Here is a 19,418-nt window from a genome sequence, read left to right on the forward strand (position 1 = left end):
CGATTCTTCCTGACCCCAGGCCCTTAGTGGTTGGCTCCTGCCCTGAAGCATGAGAGTTTGCAACCATTATTTCAGAATAGAATTCTGTGAATAGCTTGGGCTCTTGAGCCTCTATGGACTGAACAGTTCTAACTCCGAATGGTTTAGTACTCTGGGAAGTGGTTGGGTTTGGACGGAAGGGAAGAGATTGAAAGGTGGGTGGGTGGAATCAAGGACTCCACGATATGGCATGGAGCCTCCTATGACTTTCTCTTCTGTATTCCTTTTTGACACTGATGTGCAGATGCAGCCTGCTTTGTGTGTGTGTGGGGGAGAGGGGTGCAGATGATGAACCCGAAAAGGGTGGTGGTGGTGAGGATAATAATGATTCTTAGCTCTCTTATAGCACTTTTCATTCATAGATCTCAAAGCACTTTACAAAGGAGATCAGTATCATTGTCCACATTTTAAAGATGGGGAAACTGAGGCACGGGGCTAGGAAATGACCTACCTGAGGTCAACCAGCAGCTACTGGAAGAGCCAGGAATAGAAACCAGGTCTCCTGAGTCCCAGTCCTGTGTTCTATCCACTAGGCCACACTGTCTTTGGGCAGGCCAGCAAGATGGGGCTGGTGAAACCCTGTGTGGCAGAGCCCAGTGAAGTGCTCTCAAGTCAGGAGGAGTTGTGTGTCTCCCAGTGTCTGTCCTAGCTCAGAGCGCAGGGAGAGAGGGAGGACCGTTGATCCCGGGGAGAGAAAGAATGGCCTTGGGGCGTGGGAATTGGCAGATTTGGGTACAGTCCCTGGCTCTGCCAGATTCTCCATCTGATCTTGGGCAAATCACTTAATCACTCCTTGTCTCACTCTCCCGCTCTGAACAACAGGGATGGTGATCTGTCCCTCACAGGGGGCTATGAGGAGAGATCCATATATGCTGGGGGAGGGTTAGGGTTAGCTGGGGGCTGGGTGCAGTCTGCTGAGGGGAGGAATAACCAGCCTGGACTAGAAAAAAAATGGTGCTAGGGGAAGGAAATTGAACTCTCTTCTTCTCACCATGTCTTCCTCCCTCCCTTCCCCCATCGCCCTGGTGTTCCTCTGCGCTGAATCTGCCATTCTCTTCCTTTCCCTCTCTCTCCCTGCTCTCCCATTCTCAGGGGTTTGGATAAGGACCCTCGAGGGTGGTCCGTCTCCATGCTCAGAGGTGAGGTGTGGTGGGACCTGCCTGGCTGTGACTTCATGCTGGATCTCATTGGAGAGATGGAGGAGGCCGGCCACTCTTCCCTGTCCTCGACTGACTATCCCATCACACCCGAGTGGGAGGGGAGCCTGTCCCGGAGCGCCTCTATGGACATGTGAGTGCCCCTCGCTGCCTCCCAAGCATACATCCCCACTCCCAGCACTTAGTGCTTTTCTCAACTCTCTGACTTTCCCTCCGACAGGATGGACTGGGACATCCCTCCTGCACCAGGCATTCAGGCTCCATCTTTCCCTCCTCCCTTTCCGCCGCCATCCTTGGACACTGAGAACGTTTACACAGGTGAGCTCCTCCTCAGGAGCGAGGCAGGCACTCAAGGAGTCAGACAGAGTAGAACCCCAGTGCATGAGTGGCCGAAGCCAGCAGCACTCAGGGAGGCAGGGGGTGGGGGAGGGCTCATATCCAGTGTAACGAGACTGCGGAAGGGAGCGGGAGCTATTCCACATCTAACTGGTAACTGGACCCTTGTTTGCTCCCAGAGCTGGGAGTCCAAGGTGTCCCAAGGACCCCCAAAGGCCTAGAGCACTATGTGGATGACCTCTTCGACCCAGTGCTCCATCAAGGGTCCAGAGTGCCAGTAAGTCTCATGCCGCTTCCTCCCCTCTGTCTGTCTACAGCTGCCTTTCCTTCCCTTTCTCCCTCCTTCTGCCTGTGTCATTCTGTATGTTCCTTCCCTGAAGTTCAGCTCGGTGGGATGGGGAGATGTGATCCCAGCACGCCTGTGTGTGTCTGTCTGTCCTGCTGCACACTGTGTCTGTCCATCTGCCCCACCCCCTGTCCTGGTGAGCCGTGTAACGCTGGGCTCTCTCTCTGTAGGATATGGAAAATGGAGGGAGCCTGGCTGGACGCATGAAAGGAGGTGGAAAGATTGGACCCACTCAGCAAGGAGCCTTTCCTTCTGCAGGTCAGTAAGGGGGTGGGGGTGGGGGTGAGCATCCTGGGTCAGCATGTGGAGAGGCTGTGTCAGGGACTGCTGCTGGGCTGTAGGGGTGTGTGAGCTAGAGTGGGCCAGCTGGTCTCTAGGACGAGGTGAGGCCACGTGCTCGACTGATTGATTCACAGTGCGTTCTCGACTGGGTCAGCGCGTGCCCCCTCGGGAGGCTGCAATGCTCTGGGGAGTAGCCCTGGAACATAATTTAAGAATGGCCCTAGTGGGTCAGACCAAAGGTCCATCTAGCCCAGTATCCTGTCTTCTGACAGTGGCCAGTGCCAGGTGCCTCAGAGGGAATGAACAGAACAGGTGATCATCAAGTGATCTATCCCCTGTCACTCATTCCCAGCTTCTGGCAAACAGAGGCTAGGGACACCATCCCTGCCCATCCCGGCTAATAGCCACTGATGGACCTACCCTCCATGAATTTATCTAATTCTTTTTTGAACCCTGTTATGGTCGTGGCCTTCACAACATCCTCTGGCAAGGAGTTCCACAGGTTGACTGTGCATTGTGTGAAGAAATACTTCCTTTTGTTTGTTTTTAAACCTGCTGCCTATTAATTTCATTTGGTGACCCCTAATTCTTGTGTTATGAGACATAGTAAACAACGCTTCCTTATCTACTTTCTCTATACTAGTCATGATTTTATAGACCTCAATCATATCTCCCCTTAGCCGTCTCTTTTCCAAGCTGAAAAGTCCCAGTCTTATTAATCTCTCTTCATACGGAAGCGGTTCCACACTCCTAATCATTTTTGTTGCCCTTTTCTGAACCTTTTCCAATTCCAATATATCTTTTTTGAGATGGGGCGACCACATCTGCACACAGTATTCAAGATGTGGGCATACCATGGATTTATATAGAGGCAACATGATATTTTCTGTCCTATTATCTATCCCTTTCTTAATTATTCCCAGCATTCTGTTCACTTTTTTGACTGCTGCTGCACATTGAGTGGATGTTTTCAGAGAACTATCCACAATGACTCCAAGATCTTTCTTGAGTGGTAACAGCTAATTTAGACCCCATCATTTTATATGTATTGTTGGGATTATGCTTTCCAATGTGCATTACTTTGCATTTATCAACATTAAATTTCATCTGCCATTTTGTTGCCCAGTCCCCCAGTTTTGAGAGATCCTTTTGTAGCTCTTTGCAGTCTGCCTGAGTCTTAACTATCTTGAGTAATTTTGTATCATCTGCAAATTTTGCCACCTCACTGTTTACCCCATTTTCCAGATTGTTTATGAATAGGTTGAATAGGGCTGGTCCCAGAACAGAGCCCTGGGGGACACCACTATTTACCTCTCTCCATTCTGAAAACTGACCATTTATGTCTACCCTTTATACCTACCCTGTACTAGAGGGTGCCACCGTGCTCCTCTCCCAGAGTCAGACTGACCCTGGGCAACCACCGAGTTGCTGTGCTCAATGTCTCCTCCTGCCAGGAGTCTGACACCTTTCTCCATGTTGAACCTGGAGATGGCTCGCCCCTCCCCCGCCCCATAAGCACATCAGTGGTGTCTCGGGTCCACCTTAGCCCTTCCCACAGCACTAAACAGACCCATCAGCCTCTACAGCATGGGCTGCCTCTGAGTGGAGGATTTTAATCTCTTTTATTGCTTCCTCCCACCCTTCCCCATCATCCCGAGCTATTCAGAGGGTTAGTAAGTCTGAACCATATTCAGATTCTTGCTCTTGCCTTTGGGTGTGTTCGTTCTCTCTCTATTTCTGTCTCTGTTTTTTTGCCTGTTGGCTTGGAGTCCAGGTTATATCTCAGTGGGGCATAGCCAAGCGGTGCCGTGGGAATACCTGTGGCTGTTGCAAACATGGGACAAACGGGCAGCTTAATGATTATTGCAAGTCTGTGAGATGGGTTTGGGGGGAAATCCGTAGCTATTGCTGATCTTTGGGGCATGGCCATGGGACACACTTGTGGCTATTACAAATCACGGCGGCGTGGCCAATTGCCAGACACGGCTAGTTAACAAATCAGCGAGGCATGTGGGTTCTCTCTTGGGGTGTTTTTAAATGGGTTGGAACAGGGCCATGGGGCAGGTCTGTACTGTTCTGTGGCTCTACGGGAGGGCGTGAAACCCTCCTGTTCTCTGCTAGCAGTGACCACGGCCTGGATGCCACAAGAGCTACCAGCTTTGTACACAGTGGCCTTCCTGTTTCACAGCCTGGTGCGCAGCAGGGGCTTATTCCAGGAGTGGGAGGACATTTTTTCCCCGCATCCTGTCCTGGTGCTCCGTTCTGTGTCTTCTCTGGGCTGTTTGCCCATCCAGCCACGTTTTGGGGGGGACTATCAAAGCGCTGGGTGTGGCAGGTCCAGAGAGCTTTGCCCAGCAGTTGAAAACATTCTCCCTTCTAAACACAAATCCTGCAGACCTGGTTTCTTGGGATCAGTAGCTTCCTGGTTGGGCTGGAACAAAGGGTGCAGAGTGAGGCTGGGTGGGGTGCAGAGCCCAGAGCATGCTGTTGAGTGGGGTTAGTCTGTGCTAATCTGCCAGGTGTCCCCTCCCGCTTGGCCAGTTCTCCTGATGATTTCTGCCTGGATGTTGCTGTATAGCCTCCTGGGAGTGATGGGAAGCCCCATCGCATGTCACCGTGCGCTGTAGACATTGGGAGCGCCAACGGCTGCAGGTCTGCACGGGGTGCTGCCTGGGGCAGGGAAGCGCTTTCCTACTTGGGAGTCACTGACTGTGATTGTTGCCCTGTGGCATCTTTCCTCCTAGGCTATCCTGGAATGATGCAAGTACCAACTTACCAACCCATGCCAGTGATGGGTGGAATGATGCCAGCACCCATGCCAATGATGCCAGCACCCATGCCAATGATGCCAGCACCCATGCCAGGTAACAAAATGCAAAAATGTCCCAGTAAATAAAAGGGGTGGTACCGTTTTTGGAATGAGGGGATGGGCGGGCGTTGAGTGAGTATATTTACACTAGCCTTTCACCCTTGGGGTCCCTTTGCACTCTCTGATTCTATGATGCACTTTACAGATGACACATACAGGAGTTGTAGCAGTCACCCCTGAAATGCAGCCACCTCTGTGTTGGAGCATGGCTGTTCAACAGCCCTACGGCCACGCACGATAGTTTAGAGCAGGAAATGGAAAATGTGTGTCGTATCCAATTGAAAGTGCAGGAGGGGTTTAGGGAGGGAGGCAGAGTATAGTCACCCAACTTGGACTGGCCCAGGACAATCTCTTGTTTGTTTCCAGGTGGGCAAGCTAAGAGGTACACTCCTGGGGTGGGCTCGGTTCTGCCATGTGCACCTCATTATCAGGCTCTGATTTTTCATTTGCCCCAATTTTCATTTCATTTTTCATTACACTCACCGCTTGCATCCCGGACACTTCTGTGTCCCCAGCCTGATGTGCAGTGGACCCTAGTGGGCACTCGCCTGCCCCACCGGGAGGGCAGCTGCACTGGCCCCATTATTCTTTATTGTGTCGTCTCTCTCTCTCTCCCAGCCATGGTTGCGCCCCAGCCCATGGTCCCAGCTGTGGATCCCAATCAACTCGCAGCACAACAGCAAGCCTTTATCAACCAGCAGGCCCTGCTCATGGTGAGTGGAAGGGAATGGGGGAGGGGGCACATCTCTCTGAGGAGAGAAAGCACCAGGGTGAATGCACTGAGAGGGCTGAGCTCCATTCCCTTCCCCACCGAGCCCAGTCTAGCTTGTCCCTGACATGCTGAATTTCTCTGCCATGTGCCTTTGAGGGTATTAACCGGTGTGTGTAAGTGTAAAGATTTGGTCACTTAAGCCTGTGAAGTGAGGAACCCTTATTATCCCCGTTGTGCAGAAGGGGAAACTGAGGCACACAGAGGGTAAGTGACTTGCCCACGGCCACATTATGGGTGAGTGACAAAGCTGGGAATAGACCACAGGAAATCCCCAGCTCGAAGCACTAGAAACAAAAGCCCACAGCAGCCAACCGGGGAGTCACTGGGGATACAAATCCTGCAGCATCTCTTTCTGTCTGGCCCAAGATGTATTAACTCCGTAGCCTAGCGCCTGACAGTACGTTTACCCTCTCTGATGGAACAACCTCATCACTGAGCGCTTTACGTGGATGGTGTGGTGGGGATCCAGAGTTTCTTGAGCGTGCCTGCTTGGGCTGTGGTGGGTCTGGGAGTGCCTTAGCCCATAACACTGGGGAACCCCGAAAAGCTACATGAATAGGCCTGTTCAGGAGAGGAGTGGTTCTGTGCCTCCTGGGGAAAGAATGGGGGAGGGTTTGCCCTGTCTCCGGTGTGTGGGTTCCCAGAGGTCATGGAGACTTGGATTTCTTCTTCCAGGCTCAGCAGATGACCCTTCAGGCCATGACAATTTCCCAGCAGCAGCAGCGACAGAGGTCTCCTGAGCCCTCAAGGCCAAGACGAGCCTTGACTCCACAACCAGCTCCAGCTCCAGCTCCAGCTCCGGCCCCGGCCCCGGCCCCGGCCCCAGCCCCGGCCCCAGCTCCCAAACCCAAGAGAACCAATAACCACAAGAATGCTGCACCAGCAGCTAAGACACCAGAGCCCCTGGCTGATGCAGCAGAACCGGTACCAGCCAGGCTGTCTCCAGCAGCAAACTGAGTTTCCATGTGACGGTGCCCCTGTTCTTCCAGTAGCCTAGTGGAGGTGGAGGGGGGTGGTAGAGAGCCTCGCTCAGAGAGTTGTATACAGCTACCATGCTGAGTCCTGTCAAACTTCACTCACAGAGGATTAAAGATGCAGGACCAAATGCTGGGGGGTGGGTTGCCATTGACGTCTGTGAAACTGCAGGGTTTGCCGGTTCATTCCCATCTGGCCCTGATGTCCATGCAAACCCTGCAGTTTCACTGACATCAATGTCAAAAGTCTCAACACTCAGGCCATGTCTGTGCCACGGGGACTACATTGGCACAGCCATGGCATCATTGCCATGCTGGCACAACCCTGTCATGTAGACGCAGCCTACGCTGACAGACAGGGATTTTCCATCGCTGTAGTAACAGAGCCTCCCCGGGTGACAGTAGCTACACTGACAGCAGCATTCTTCTGCCCACCTAGCTGCATCTCCGAGCTACAGTGCTCAGGGGTGTGGATTTTTAAAACCTCTGAGCAATATAGCTGGATTACCTAAGTTTTAAGTGTAGACCAGGCCTGAATCCCTTGCCTTGTCTTGCAGTTACCTGCCTTGAGGGTGTGGACAGGGGCTTCGCTCTCCTTCCTGCCTCCATCCTTGATTCTGGGCTCAGGTTCCTTAGGGGTGTGGGCGGAGCTGGGTCTCCCTAGGGGTGTGTGTGAGGGGAGGCTCTCAGTGCAGCTCAGCAGGAACTATTGTCTATTTCATATAGCGCTGTCTGCACAGTTGACACACACACTTCGGAAAAGGGTCCGAGCCTGGATCAATCCGAACACTCCCGGCACTGGGGGAAGTTCTGGATCCAGATCGGAGTCTGAACTGCACCACTGGGCCCCATCTGTGTGTGTGAGAGAGAGAGAGAGAGAGAGAAAGGGAGTAGTTAAGGGGATTACTTGGTCAGCGAGGACAGAGGAAAATGCCCCATACTGTGTGTGTGTCCACCAACAGTCCTAACTGGGCTTGTTTGGGGGGCGGGTGTTGTAGATCCACGTCTACCCGGAAGAGCAGCTGACAGATAGTGACAAGGACTCAGACTTCCAAGACACCTTCCAGCAGAAGCGGGAGTACTTCCAGAAAATGGGTGAGTTGCTGCCAGGCCGTGAATCTCACCCCAAACGGGACCCAGCCTCCCCTGGCTTTTGCAGCCGTAAGCCAGCCTGTTCCTGAAGCAGCTCCTGGTGCAGCAGCGTGAAGCCCAGAACGGGAGGTGTATGTGCAGAACTCCTTCCAAGCCCTGTGTGATCCTGGCCCGTGATGGGCTGGGTTCTGGTTCTGAGTGGGAGGCTCACAGGGGTCTCCTGTTGGGTTGGAGAGTGTGTGTGACTCGTGCGGGGGATGTGACCCCCATGCAGAGCAAGTGGCGCTTTAACACAGAACTCTGCCTGCTCCAGCAGCAGCGTGGCAAGCACAGGGCCTGGCGCCACCAGACCTAGAAAGACCTTGCCTGCTCTGTGCTCACCCCCGGGCCCTCCTCTCCTTTCAGGACAGCAAAAAATCCAGTTGAAGAAAGTCAGGCCCCCTTCCAAGAGCTGGACCCCTCCAGGAAATCCACAGCAGGAGGAAGAGCGGTCCAGCCCAGAACCAGAGACAGGTGAGGCCGTGCGCTGAGGAGGGTGTGAGACCCTGGCAGGTGGAGAGCTCTCCCAGTGCAGGGCCAGATCCTAAGGGGGCTGAGCGCCTGTGCAGGACCCTGCTCCCTTGGATTCTCGACAGAGTCAAAGGATCCTATTGTCCCCTGCCCAAGCTCTCCCCCAAGCCCCACGACGACTCCTTGCAGCCCCTGGAGCAGCAGTGAGGCCCCTGGAACTGTGTGCCAGCAGCCCCACCCCTCCCGACTGCTTAGGGTGCAGATGCCAGAAATCCTGCGCTCCCCCCATTCTGGTAGAGTGGAAACACGCTGGTCCCACTGCCTCTGAGGCCTCCTGCAGCTGATGGTGAGAGGGCAAGAGGTTGGCAGCCATCCTTTTGATCTGGGAGACCTGAATGGGGAACTTCTGGAGGCCACTGAGCAACACACAAATGCCCCTCCCTCCCTCCCTGCCTCACTCCGGCTTTGTGTAGCTGTGAACCCAGCCTTGATGTCCTGCACAGTCGTGCAGGGTTGCACGAGAGTTCATTGGTTTTGTGACCTCCCTGGTCCTTCCAGTCCAGCCTGACCTTCCAGTCCAGCCTGGAATGAAGCAGCGGATTAGGGAGGAGAAGGCCATGGGCTTTGGGGAGCAGGGGTAGCTGGGAAAGAGTGATGGAGCCCCCCGGGGCGTGGAGCCCCTCTGGGGAACAGGAGGCAGCTTTTAGTGCAGAGAGGAGGTTTCTCTTGTGCTGCTCACCGGCTCTCTTGGTAAATACCATCCTGCCCCGCAGCCCCAGCACCCCCTTCGCCACGTCCCGCGCCAAAGCAGAAAGTGCAAGAGAAGAAAGCAAAGAACGAGCCGTGCCCTGTGGTGGCTGCAGAGTCGGCACCAAAGAGAGAGCCCAGCCGGGAGATCCGCAACATTATTAAGATGTACCAGAGCCGACCAGCCCCGGAGCCACAGCCCATCATGCCCGTCAGGTGAGGGGGTGGGGCAGGCAGGGAAGGGGAGGAATCATGTCCCATGCTCTCTGTGTGATTGCATTGGTGCCATGCTGCCCCATGTGTAAACTGGGCAGGTCTGTTTCCTCTTGTCCTCCAGGAGGCCGTCCAAGTCCTTCCTGAAGAAGAGTGACCCCAAGAACGAAGCTCTGGCCAAGCTGGGGATGGCGAGCCCTCAGCCTCCAAAATCGGTGAGCGCTTCCCATGCCGACCCCAAACCAGCACACGTCCTATTATGGCTTCAGCATCCTCCGATCTACTGTCTAGTGGTTAGAGCAGGGGACTGGGAGCCAGGACTCTTGGGTTCCACTCCTGACTCTGCCACTGGCTGGCTGTGTAACCCAACCACCCTAGCTATACCACTCGCTTGGTAGGATGGGTTATGGGTCCTAATGCTCATTGATAAAGCCTTGGATGGGAGGGCCCCAGGGTCATGACTTCAAGTTGTATATCAGTATGTGTTCAGGGCTGACCAAGGGACAGACCAACCTGGGGATTGCTGTCCGCCCAGTGCTGGCTTGGCCATGGGGATCCTGGCAAGCTGATGTCTTTTTTTCCACTGTGCTGTGTGTGGCTCCACCGCTGAGCACTGGCCTACTGCACGTCTGGCTTTAATTAATGCATGTCTGTGTGTAACCTGGCTGCCGGTTTATGGGGCTCCATATTGTTGCCCATGTGGTTCCTGCCCCAGGGCCTGGCAAGCTGCCCCTGCAGCTGCTCTCAGAGAGCATCCTACCCCGAACCCACAGAGGCAGAGTGTGACTGTATCCAAAACGCTTTCTCTCTCTGCTCCCAGCCCTCCTCTCTGAAGAAGAGCCCCAGAGGAGCTCCGCCCCCTCCGCCCACCAAGAAGGGCGAGACCGCCACATCCATCAGGGAAAAGCAGCAGCCTCTCTTGAATCTCTTTCGCCAGCAGCCGGCCGCTCCCGCTGCTTCCTTCATCCCTCCGCCTCCCCCACTCCTGCCCCCACCCCTTCTGCCTGCTGAGCAAGCCACGGAGCAATCTGAGCCGAAAGGTGAGCGGGGCCCTTCCATGCCACACCCAGGGGTGAAAGTAAGTCGAGTGACTTATCGGTACTCCTGGGGCCAGCTCTGGCCCCTGAAAGGGGCGGAGTCTAGGGCGGAAGGGGTGGGGTTGAGGGGGTCAGAGCCAGCCCCAGCCCACCCTGTAAGGTAAGTGCCCCCCCCCCACTGGGGTAGCAGCAGCAGCCCGGGGCTCCGGGGGCTATTTAAAGGGCCCAGGGCTCCCCTCTTCTACCGCCCTGGCCCTTTAAATAGCTGCCGGAGCCCTGGGGAAGCGGCGGGGCTCCAGTGGCTATTTAAAGGACCGGGGCGGCAGAGGCAGCTGGAGCCCCCATTACCCCAGGGCTCCGGGGGCTATTTAAAGGGCCCACAGCTCCCCTGCTTCTACCGCCCTGGTCCTTTAAGTAGCCGCTGGAGCCCTGGAGTAGCGGCGGTGGGGCTCCAGTGGCTATTTAAAGGGCCCGGGCAGTAGAAGCAGGGGAGCCCCAGGCCCTTTATATAGCCGCCGGAACCCTGCAGCCGCTACCCCAGGGCTCCAGCAGCGGGGCTCTGGAGGCAATTTAAAGGGCCTGGGGCTCCAGCCACTGCTGGGAGCCCCAGGCCCTTTAAATTGCCCCCTGGGGAAGCCGGGCTGCCCCAGTACGGTGCACCAGCTCTTGCCGGTACACCGTACCGGGGCGTACCGGCTTACTTTCACCTCTGGCCACACCCTTCCCCTTCAGTGGTGTGTGTGGAACGAGTTTGGGGGGTCTTAGCCCAGTTCCCAGTGGGCACATGGGCACACATGGTAATTGGTTTGTTGCTGTCAGCCGACAGGCCAAGGAGTGAACAGGCCGTAGGACCTGAAACAGCCTCTGTCCCGTAGAGCAGGCCCTTCGACTCCGGTTGAGGCATCCCAGTCGTGCGGTGTCAGGGAATCTCATGCTGGTGCTGCGGGTAAAACGAGGGCCTCGCCCTCCGGTGCTGTGGACTGAGCCACTTTAGCCAGCACTAAATTGGCTTGTCAGTGCAATGGAATGCAATTGGTAGAAACGTCAGAGGGGCTGGGCGGATCTCACTACAGCTAAGAAAAGCCAAGGACCTTTGGGCTGAAGCTCTGCCAAAGTCCAGCCAAGTTTCAGTATTAGACTCGTTATCAAAGCTGCAATTAAAGTGGTGACGCACTTTGGAATGGTGAGGAATGTGAAGCACAGGGATCCTGCCTTTCAGAGCCCTCCCGAGGGGCTGGGCTCCTTCTGCATCACAGCCCACCCCAACGCACTCGGAGAAATCGACTGATGTGTCTGAGAGGCAGCATTGTTGTTGAGTGGTTAGAGCATAGGCCTCGGAGACAGATCTGGCTCTATTCCTGGCTCTGCCATTTAAGCCTGGGCTGCACTTAAAACTGAGGTTGACATAGCTACAGTGCTCGGGGGTGTGAAAAATCCACACTGCTGAGCACAGTAGCCATGCCAACTGAACCCCCAGTGTAGACACAGCTAGATGGAAGAATGTTTCCATCAACCTAGCCGCAGTTGCTTGGGGAAGTGGGAAAAACCCCTTCCTTCACTGCAGGCACCGACTATGCTACGGGGCTACATTGGCATAGCTACGGTGGATGCCACAGCTATGCCATTATAGTCCCCATAGTGTAGACACAGTCTTGCTTGCTGTGTGGACTCTCCATCAGCCTATAAAATGGAGCCGATCCTTACCTTACAGAGGAGTTGGGATGCGCCCATTACATTCTCTGGGAGTTTTGCCTTGGATTACAACAGGAGCCATTTATTCATAAATATTCATCAAGTGCTTTGCGCTCCTCAAGGGAAGAGCGTGCTAATGATGTGCAAAGCGCTAAGAGATGTTACTAAAAGCACTGGAGATGTTACTGTAAATAAACACTCCATTTGTATTGCACCCTCCACAAGTATCTTCGTGCATGGCAATTATCATGGGGCAGAAATTGCTCTATTGTAGAATACTGCCCCTCCTGACTCTCCCACTCGTTCTAAAAACGCAGGTGTTGAGGAAAGTCCAGGCAAACCAAGATATTTGAAAATGCCTAAGTGAATTATAATGGAAGTCTTAACCTTGGGATGTCTTTAGTCTGTGGGCCGTCTCCAAACTCTGAGGTGTCAAAGTTGAGACCATTTGCATGTAAACATTTGTAACTTTAAAACTCCCCAGCTGATTGTCTTCAAACCTAGATTGTTTAGTCAATCTCCTGGACAATTAAAAATCAAGCCAAGCATGAAGACTCTACGTGCCATACTGGTAACTCACTGTCTGTAAGATTGTATAAGAGTTTCTATTAGATCATTTGACAAACAATCATTTAAAAAGGCATAAAGTGAGGCCATATTCTGATATGTAAGCATAAGAGGGCAGCTGTTCCATCTGGAACTCTCAAGTTCCTCATTTCTTTCCCTGGAATGGACTTTGCATATGTAACACTGTGTATAAACATTGCCAGGCATGCCCGATAAGTCATGCCATTATCCCTTTTGTGCGTGAGGTCACGTGTTTAGTGAGAACAGGCTGGTCACTGATTTCTGAAAATGTAGCTCTTTGAGACGATGCAGCGCCTCCCTCCTGTCCTGGCGAGTCTTTGGCTGGGGACACAGCATTCCCATGGTGCCCCAGAGCTCCCCTGACTCTCCTTTCCTCCCATCCAGGCTCTGGTTGGACAATGGCAGAAGAAGATGCGGGCATCAAGACACAGCTCTACAAGCTCACTGCCAGTGTCAGTTTCTCATATGCCACTACACCCTGGAAAATCTTCCTCCGCAAAGAGGTATGGCCTGTCGCCCAGGGGTTCCCACTGCAAGGATGTGTGCCAGCTGCGGAAGGGAGGGGTGCAGTCACCCCCCCAAATCTGCAGCCGTAGGGAAACCTTGCTTTGCCTTGTGCTCCATCTGTGCTGGAGACAGTACAAAGCCAGCTGCAGTGGTATGCCCAGTATGACCCAGTGGGTAGGGAAGGCACTGAACTGGGAGTCAGGACCCAGATCCCTTGTTCCTAGCTTGCTGTGTGTCCCTGGGCAAATCACTGCCACTTTCTATGCCTCAGTTTCCACATGTATGGTTGCCCACCTTTTGTAAAATGTGAGCAATGGAGGAAAAGCACATATAAGCGACCTATTTCTGTAAGCTGCCTCTTTCTTCTTGGATCCCGGATGTCCCACCTGCCGTGTAGGGGGCGTTCCACTTTGTAACACAGCATCTCTGGGAAATAGACCCACACAAGAGGAGGGTTAGGACTCTTGCAGAGCTGGAGGTGGGGCATTGGGACAGTCCCAGGTCAGTATTGGAACCAACAGACACCTACTGACTCCTCCCAGCCCTAGCCAGCATGGTACCTAGGAGCATCCATGTGGATTGACTGATCCTCCAGAGCCCTCTGATTTCCTTAATTATCGCGAGCATGTTTGGCAGCTGAGCACGCGCTGACGTGGCCAGGCTTCTCCCATTGCTCCACTGCTTTGGTGATGAGTCTTTTCTCCTTTAGCTCTCTATCCCCAGCACTGCTGTCTTTGTCTCCAGTGTAAAGCTGGAGGTTGACCCTTTGTCTGGTGGTAGGACAGCTGGATCACAAAACAGTTCCCATGGGAGAACCTGTGGTTACAAGTCTAACATTGGTGATGTTTTCATTGTGCAGGTGTTTTACCCCAAAGAAAACTTCAGTCACCCGTATTGCTTGAACCTTCTATGTAAGCAGGTAAGTGTTTCTGTGTGTGTGTGTGTGTGTGTGTGTGTCCCATTCCATCCTCTCTGTTCACTAGTCTCTCTAACATTCTGCCTCCTCATCTTCATCATTAACAATGTTGGTCCCTCCCCTGTATTGGTCCAAGCCATGCACCTGCTCTCTCCTCCCTGAGTCTCTAATTGATATGCAGCTTCAGAGACTCCACTGGGCTGATGTATTTAGAAACATCTCCAGTGGAATCCCATCTGCTTTGTTCCTTTGCAGATCATGCAAGATACTTACTCGGAGTCCTGCATCCGGATCTCCAAGGAGGAAAGGCGCAAGATGAAAGACTTGTTGGGTAACCGGTGGCTTGGTTCTTCCCCAAGGCGGGGATGCAGAACTCCTAGCAGGAGCTGAGAGGGTTACATGAGAGAACCTGGCATGGGTGATGCTGCAGGGAGTAGGAGTTGTATTGGCAGGATGGCTTCACTAGCATTAAGCCTGCAGCATTTGTATCTGCAAAGCAGCCTGGGAACATTAACTAATCCTCTTGGCGGATCTGTGACCCAGAGACATTTAGATGGGGGTAAACTGAGGCACAGAGCAGTGACATAGAGTTGCCTTAGGCTGCATCATGAGTTGGAGGCAGAGACTGATTAGAAGTTTGGCGCTCCTGCCACCAGGCTCCATCCACTAACCCCATTGCCTCAATGGGAGTTTCACTGGATGTAGCCGGCTTTGAGGGGACGAGTCACACAGGTGTGTGCTGAACCGCACTGGAGTGTCCTTGTCCCAGCGCCTGCCAAGCCAGCAAAGGCGGCTTGGCTTTGGGGATTGTGCTGGTGGGAAGGGGGCTGCAATGACACGCCGTGTGGGCTGGATATTACTTTGAAGAGGGCACGTTCAGACACAGGGGGCTTCCTTAGTCAGAAAGAGGCACCAGCAGGGGGCAGGAAGTTAGCTGTGGAGGGAGGAGGCAGGAGAAGTTTTTATTGTGGGGAAGACCGAGTGCCACTGGCCCAGACAAGGGGGGCCTGATATTCAGGACCAGCCCCTCCCACTGTGGCTGGGAATAGGGCAACTTGGAGACCCAGGGACCAGGTGGTCCCATTGTGGTGGCTTTTGGGTAGAGATGGGCTCCCGCTGCAAAATTCACCACTGGAGCCCAATTTCTGAAGGCCTCCAAGTTGGGCCCCTCGCTAGCTGAGCACAATTAGTATGTGAACTCCTAGTGGAGAGGCTAGGCCATCCCTACCTTTGGTGACAGAGCTTCTGCTTTCTGTTCCTGGCAGCAGAATTCCAGGTCGGCACGGACACCTCCTCCATTCTAGAGGATGGGATAAAGAAGAGGATTGTGGTGGCTGCTCGGGATAACTGGGCCAACTATTTCTCCCGGCTCTTCTCAGTTAAGGTGAGTCTGTCTGTCTCTTCTCCAAACCCCAGATCAGCATTCCCCCCGTCCCCCGCAAGCATTGGGATAGTGGGGGAATCAAAATTCAAACACAGGCCCAACTCAGCGTGTGCCCCTGGCCCCTTTCTTTATATAACCCCAATTTCCAAACATTCTACACCATGGGGTATTAAAAACCCTGATTCTGCAGCTCTGTCCCATTTTGTATCCCTTCCCATCCATCTGTCATATGCTCTCCCTATCAACTCTTTTCCCTTGTCTATGTCTTGCTTTCCCTCTCCTGTCTCTTCTCCTTGTCTATCTGTCCACCCCCCTCTGATTCTCATATCTCCCTGTCTGTCCTGGCTCTGTACTTGACACCTGCCATGCTCTCATTGCCTACAAGTCAATTCCCCCAGCATGCCCCCATCCGTCCCTTGGCCTATTTAGCGCTCAGTCTTGTCCCTCGGTCTCTGCCTATCTGCTGTGCCTGTTGATTGTCAGACTGATGTAGAAATATCACCAGAGTGCTGCATTCAGGGGCTGGCAGTACCGTGTCACCTTTACATATGGCAGAAAAGGTCTCCCCAGATGCATCCTTTCAGACGGGGCCCATGCTAAGGTCTCTGCCAGGGGCCCGTGGTCAGGACCTGCCTGTGGGTGGATTTTTCTTTCAGGGGGAAAGAGGAAGCGACGTCCAGCTCCTTGGTGTTTCTCACCGGGGACTCCGGCTGCTGAAGATGGCAAAAGCAGCCAGCTTCAGCCCTGAATACCTGAAAATCCTTTGCAGCTACAGGTGAGGGGCTGGGCCCAGACGTGGGTTCAGGTGGAGCCAGCAGCAGGACTTAAATGTGCAGGGGGTGGTTCCTGCAGGGCAGGAGGGCAGGTCCGTTGCCTCGCTATCGGGCAGTTCTGGGTGCGCCATCTTGTGATGACAGGTTTCAGAGTAGCAGCCATGTTAGTCTGTATTCGCAAAAAGAAAAGGAGTACTTGTGGCTTAGAGTACTTACAGACTTTCGTGCTCCAATAAATTTGTTAGTCTCTCAGGTGCCCCCAGTACTCCTTTTCATCTTGTGATGGTGACGTGCAGAATGTGCTCTGCTGCGTCAGCGTGTGGAGCTCTGCTCCTTGAGCAGGAGAAAGATGGGTGATGCCAGCAGAGGGTCTCTGTTGAGAAGGGACCACAGCTTCCCTGCCTACACGCCGCCATTTGGAGAGTGTTGCTCAGCCCTTCTGGGGTGATTTTTGCGGGCTGGCCTCATCAATTTTTTAAGGCTGTTTAGTTTCCTTTCAGCCTCCCCTGCCTTGTGTTCCGTTTGCAAGATGCGAGTGCCATTGCCAGGTCTGTTCTCCCCGGGGGCAGTTGCACAAGGGATTGTGATGCTAATGAAACACTGAACAGCCCTTCCAGCCCTTGGTCGCCCCAGTGATACGAGCGAGCGGTGGAGGTGTCCCCGGTGCTGGTGGCTGGAGCATGTTCGGCCGTTTTCAGTTTTGCAGACGTGCTGTCGGTGGAGCTGAGGGGCAGCAGCAGCCTGGAGTTCTCCCTGAAGAATGAGCAGCTGATCCTGCACTCGGCGAAGGCTCGGCAGGTCAAGGCCATGGTGGAGCTTTTCCTCCAGGAGCTGAAGCAGGTGAGGGAGCGGCTGAGGCGCGGCAGTGAGCGCGTGTGGCCCTGGCAGGGCAAAGTGCCGTACGAGGACTCGTCAGTCAGAGGAACCAGAGAGACAGGCAGCAGCCCGCTCACTGTCCCCTTCCCCCACAGGACTCCAACTACGTCATTGCTCTGCGCAGCTATGTCACAGATGACAAGAGCCTCTTGAGTTTCAAGAAGGGTGACCTCATCCAGTTACTGCCCATGCAGGGGCTGGAGCCAGGTGAGAGCATGGATCCAAGCTGGGCAGGACGGGAATCAACCCACAATTGCAGTGCCCAGGGGCCCACCATCCCAGACCTGGATCCCAGACGTTCCACCTGCCATGCAGGGGGCGTTCTGCTATGTAACACAGCATTGCCGGGAAACAGACCCAGGCAAGGGGAGGGCTGTAATCCGGGCACTGGGACTGCCCCTGCCCAGCATCAGAACCAGCAGACCCCCACTTCCTCCTCCCAGCCCCTGCCAACGGGGTACCAGGAAGATCCTCTAGTGCCTTTCCCAGCACCATCTGCCACCATCTGGAGGGAGCTAAGGGGTGGAGGCGTGCAACGGCCTGGCACAGCATGAGAAGAGCGGTCTAGGAGTTAGAGCAGGGGAGGAGAGCTCCCCTCTGCGCCCTCCCGCCCAGCTCTGCCACTGACTCACTGAGTGACTCTGGGCAAGATACCTCGCTGCTCTGTGCCTGTTTCCCTGCTCGCATAGCAGGGATGTTACTCCGGGGAGCCATGAGGCTCTCTGCCACCTGTAAAGCCCTCAGAGGTGCTTGCCAGAAGCACAACCCCTCCTTGCTCTTTACCTGATGCTGTCATGCTCCTTGATAGCGACCTGTCCCTCTCTTCACCCACATCTGGCAGACTGGCAGTTCGGCTCCATTGGTGGCCGCTCCGGCCTCTTTCCCTGCAGCATGGTGCAGCTGGCGGCAGCCCCCGATTACCTCAGCACCCACATGGACAGACAGGAGAGGCTCCAGAAGAGCCTGAAAAGAGACCAGCTGGAGACTAGTATTAGCAGGGAGGTGAGGCCTCCCGGTGGGGTGCGGGGAGACGTGGCTGGGCTCTGGAGTGGCTGTTGGAGGAGGGTCTCTGGAAAGGCAGAGGGAACTACCTGGCAGGAGGGTACTGCCAGTGACTGATACCCAGAGGGAAGTAGGGGTGCACAGGTGAGAGGAAGAGTGGTCTAGTGGTTAGGGCACCAGCCTAGGACTTGGCACACCCCAGTTCAGTTCCCTACTCTGCCACGGACTGCCCATGTGACCTTGGTTGAGTCACTTAGTCTCCCTGTGCCTCAGGTCGCCCTCCGAACCATGGGGGTAACAGCACTGTCCTGCCTCACAGGGGTGTTGAGGATAATCCATTAAAGGCTGTGTGGGGAACAGATGAGTACCTTAGCTAGATCCCTGGAGGAGAGAGGGGATGGCCCACCTGGGGAAGGGAAGGGTTCTGCAGAGGAGAGACAGGTGAGCCTCAAGCAGGAGACTGGTGGTGGAGAGGCCCTTCCTGAGCTAACATTGGGGGCGGGTCTGGTATCTGTCCCCTCAGAGCTCTGTCCCCAGCCTGGCATCGGAAATCACCAGCTCTGCCTTCTCCCCAGACGCCCATCACTACACCATGGTGGAGTTTGCCATGGCACACTTCCGGGAGGCCCAGTCCACGTGAGTAGCCCGGGCCCCTTCTGCCCGTGGACATGTGTGTGCGTGTGTACACGCAGGCAGCCCCTGCCTGCGCAGAGCAAGCCGTGGGCATTTCTTGTACCAAACAAATGTCCCCTCTCTCTAGGCTGGGATGGAAGGGGATGAGTGCAGAGAGGAGGAGCCCAGCTACCCTGGTCGAGCACACCAAGGTGGGTGTATTTGGAGGTGGCAGAAAGGAAGGGTGAGTCTGCAGCTGGAACTTCAGCCCAGGGCCACCTCCCCTTGCCCCAGATGGGGCAGTGTGTTTATTTGGGGGCCGGGGGTGGGGAGTGGGGTTTGGAGTCGAGGGCTGATGGGCTGGAGTTCCTGGGCCTGCAGGGTGCATCGACCATGCTGGGATTTCCTGTGTTGCCTGCACTTCCCAGCAAGGCCAGCGTCTCCCCTGTGCAGCTCCACCCCGCTCTGTGCTCCCACTCACCCCCGCGGCTCCCACTCTGCAGGTCCCGATCCAGGAGTCCCTGCTTCAGTACTCCGACAGCGAGATGAACGAGCTGGCGACAAAGAGCTTTATGAGTAAGTCGCTGCCCTGGGGCATAAAGGGGTGGGGCTGCAGGAGCCTGGAGTGGGGCTGATTTAGACAGTCCCAGTGGCCACACAAAGATGCCTGTTGATCAGAGGAGGGAAGAATAAC

General features: G+C 54.6%; 1 protein-coding gene across 6 annotated transcripts in view; it reads left to right on the top strand.

Moving 5' to 3' along the window:
• Nucleotides 1-19,418, top strand: part of MYO15B (myosin XVB) — a 137,958-nt gene that overhangs the window by 82,699 nt on the left and 35,841 nt on the right. For 5 of the 6 annotated variants that reach the window (XR_006285871.1, XR_006285870.1, XR_006285869.1 and 2 more), the window contains 23 exons: nt 1,132-1,329; nt 1,417-1,514; nt 1,712-1,809; nt 2,049-2,136; nt 4,905-5,024; nt 5,648-5,742; nt 6,477-6,725; nt 7,774-7,870; nt 8,273-8,380; nt 9,151-9,340; nt 9,462-9,552; nt 10,158-10,377; nt 13,039-13,157; nt 14,021-14,080; nt 14,333-14,408; nt 15,343-15,461; nt 16,118-16,236; nt 16,933-17,074; nt 17,206-17,317; nt 17,919-18,112; nt 18,636-18,748; nt 18,873-18,936; nt 19,228-19,300. Coding sequence is in view for 1 of the 6 variants with exons in the window: in XM_043528668.1 (XP_043384603.1) it covers nt 1,132-1,329; nt 1,417-1,514; nt 1,712-1,809; nt 2,049-2,136; nt 4,905-5,024; nt 5,648-5,742; nt 6,477-6,725; nt 7,774-7,870; nt 8,273-8,380; nt 9,151-9,340; nt 9,462-9,552; nt 10,158-10,377; nt 13,039-13,157; nt 14,021-14,080; nt 14,333-14,408; nt 15,343-15,461; nt 16,118-16,236; nt 16,933-17,074; nt 17,206-17,317; nt 17,952-18,112; nt 18,636-18,748; nt 18,873-18,936; nt 19,228-19,300 (2,810 nt within the window). In the remaining 5 variants the exon portion in view is untranslated. The remainder of the gene's footprint in view (nt 1-1,131; nt 1,330-1,416; nt 1,515-1,711; nt 1,810-2,048; nt 2,137-4,904; nt 5,025-5,647; nt 5,743-6,476; nt 6,726-7,773; nt 7,871-8,272; nt 8,381-9,150; nt 9,341-9,461; nt 9,553-10,157; nt 10,378-13,038; nt 13,158-14,020; nt 14,081-14,332; nt 14,409-15,342; nt 15,462-16,117; nt 16,237-16,932; nt 17,075-17,205; nt 17,318-17,918; nt 18,113-18,635; nt 18,749-18,872; nt 18,937-19,227; nt 19,301-19,418) is intronic. The other variant, XM_043528668.1, reaches the window with a different exon arrangement.

The sequence above is a fragment of the Chelonia mydas genome, chromosome 14, assembly GCF_015237465.2.
Source record: "Chelonia mydas isolate rCheMyd1 chromosome 14, rCheMyd1.pri.v2, whole genome shotgun sequence".
NCBI classification, from domain to species: domain Eukaryota; kingdom Metazoa; phylum Chordata; order Testudines; family Cheloniidae; genus Chelonia; species Chelonia mydas.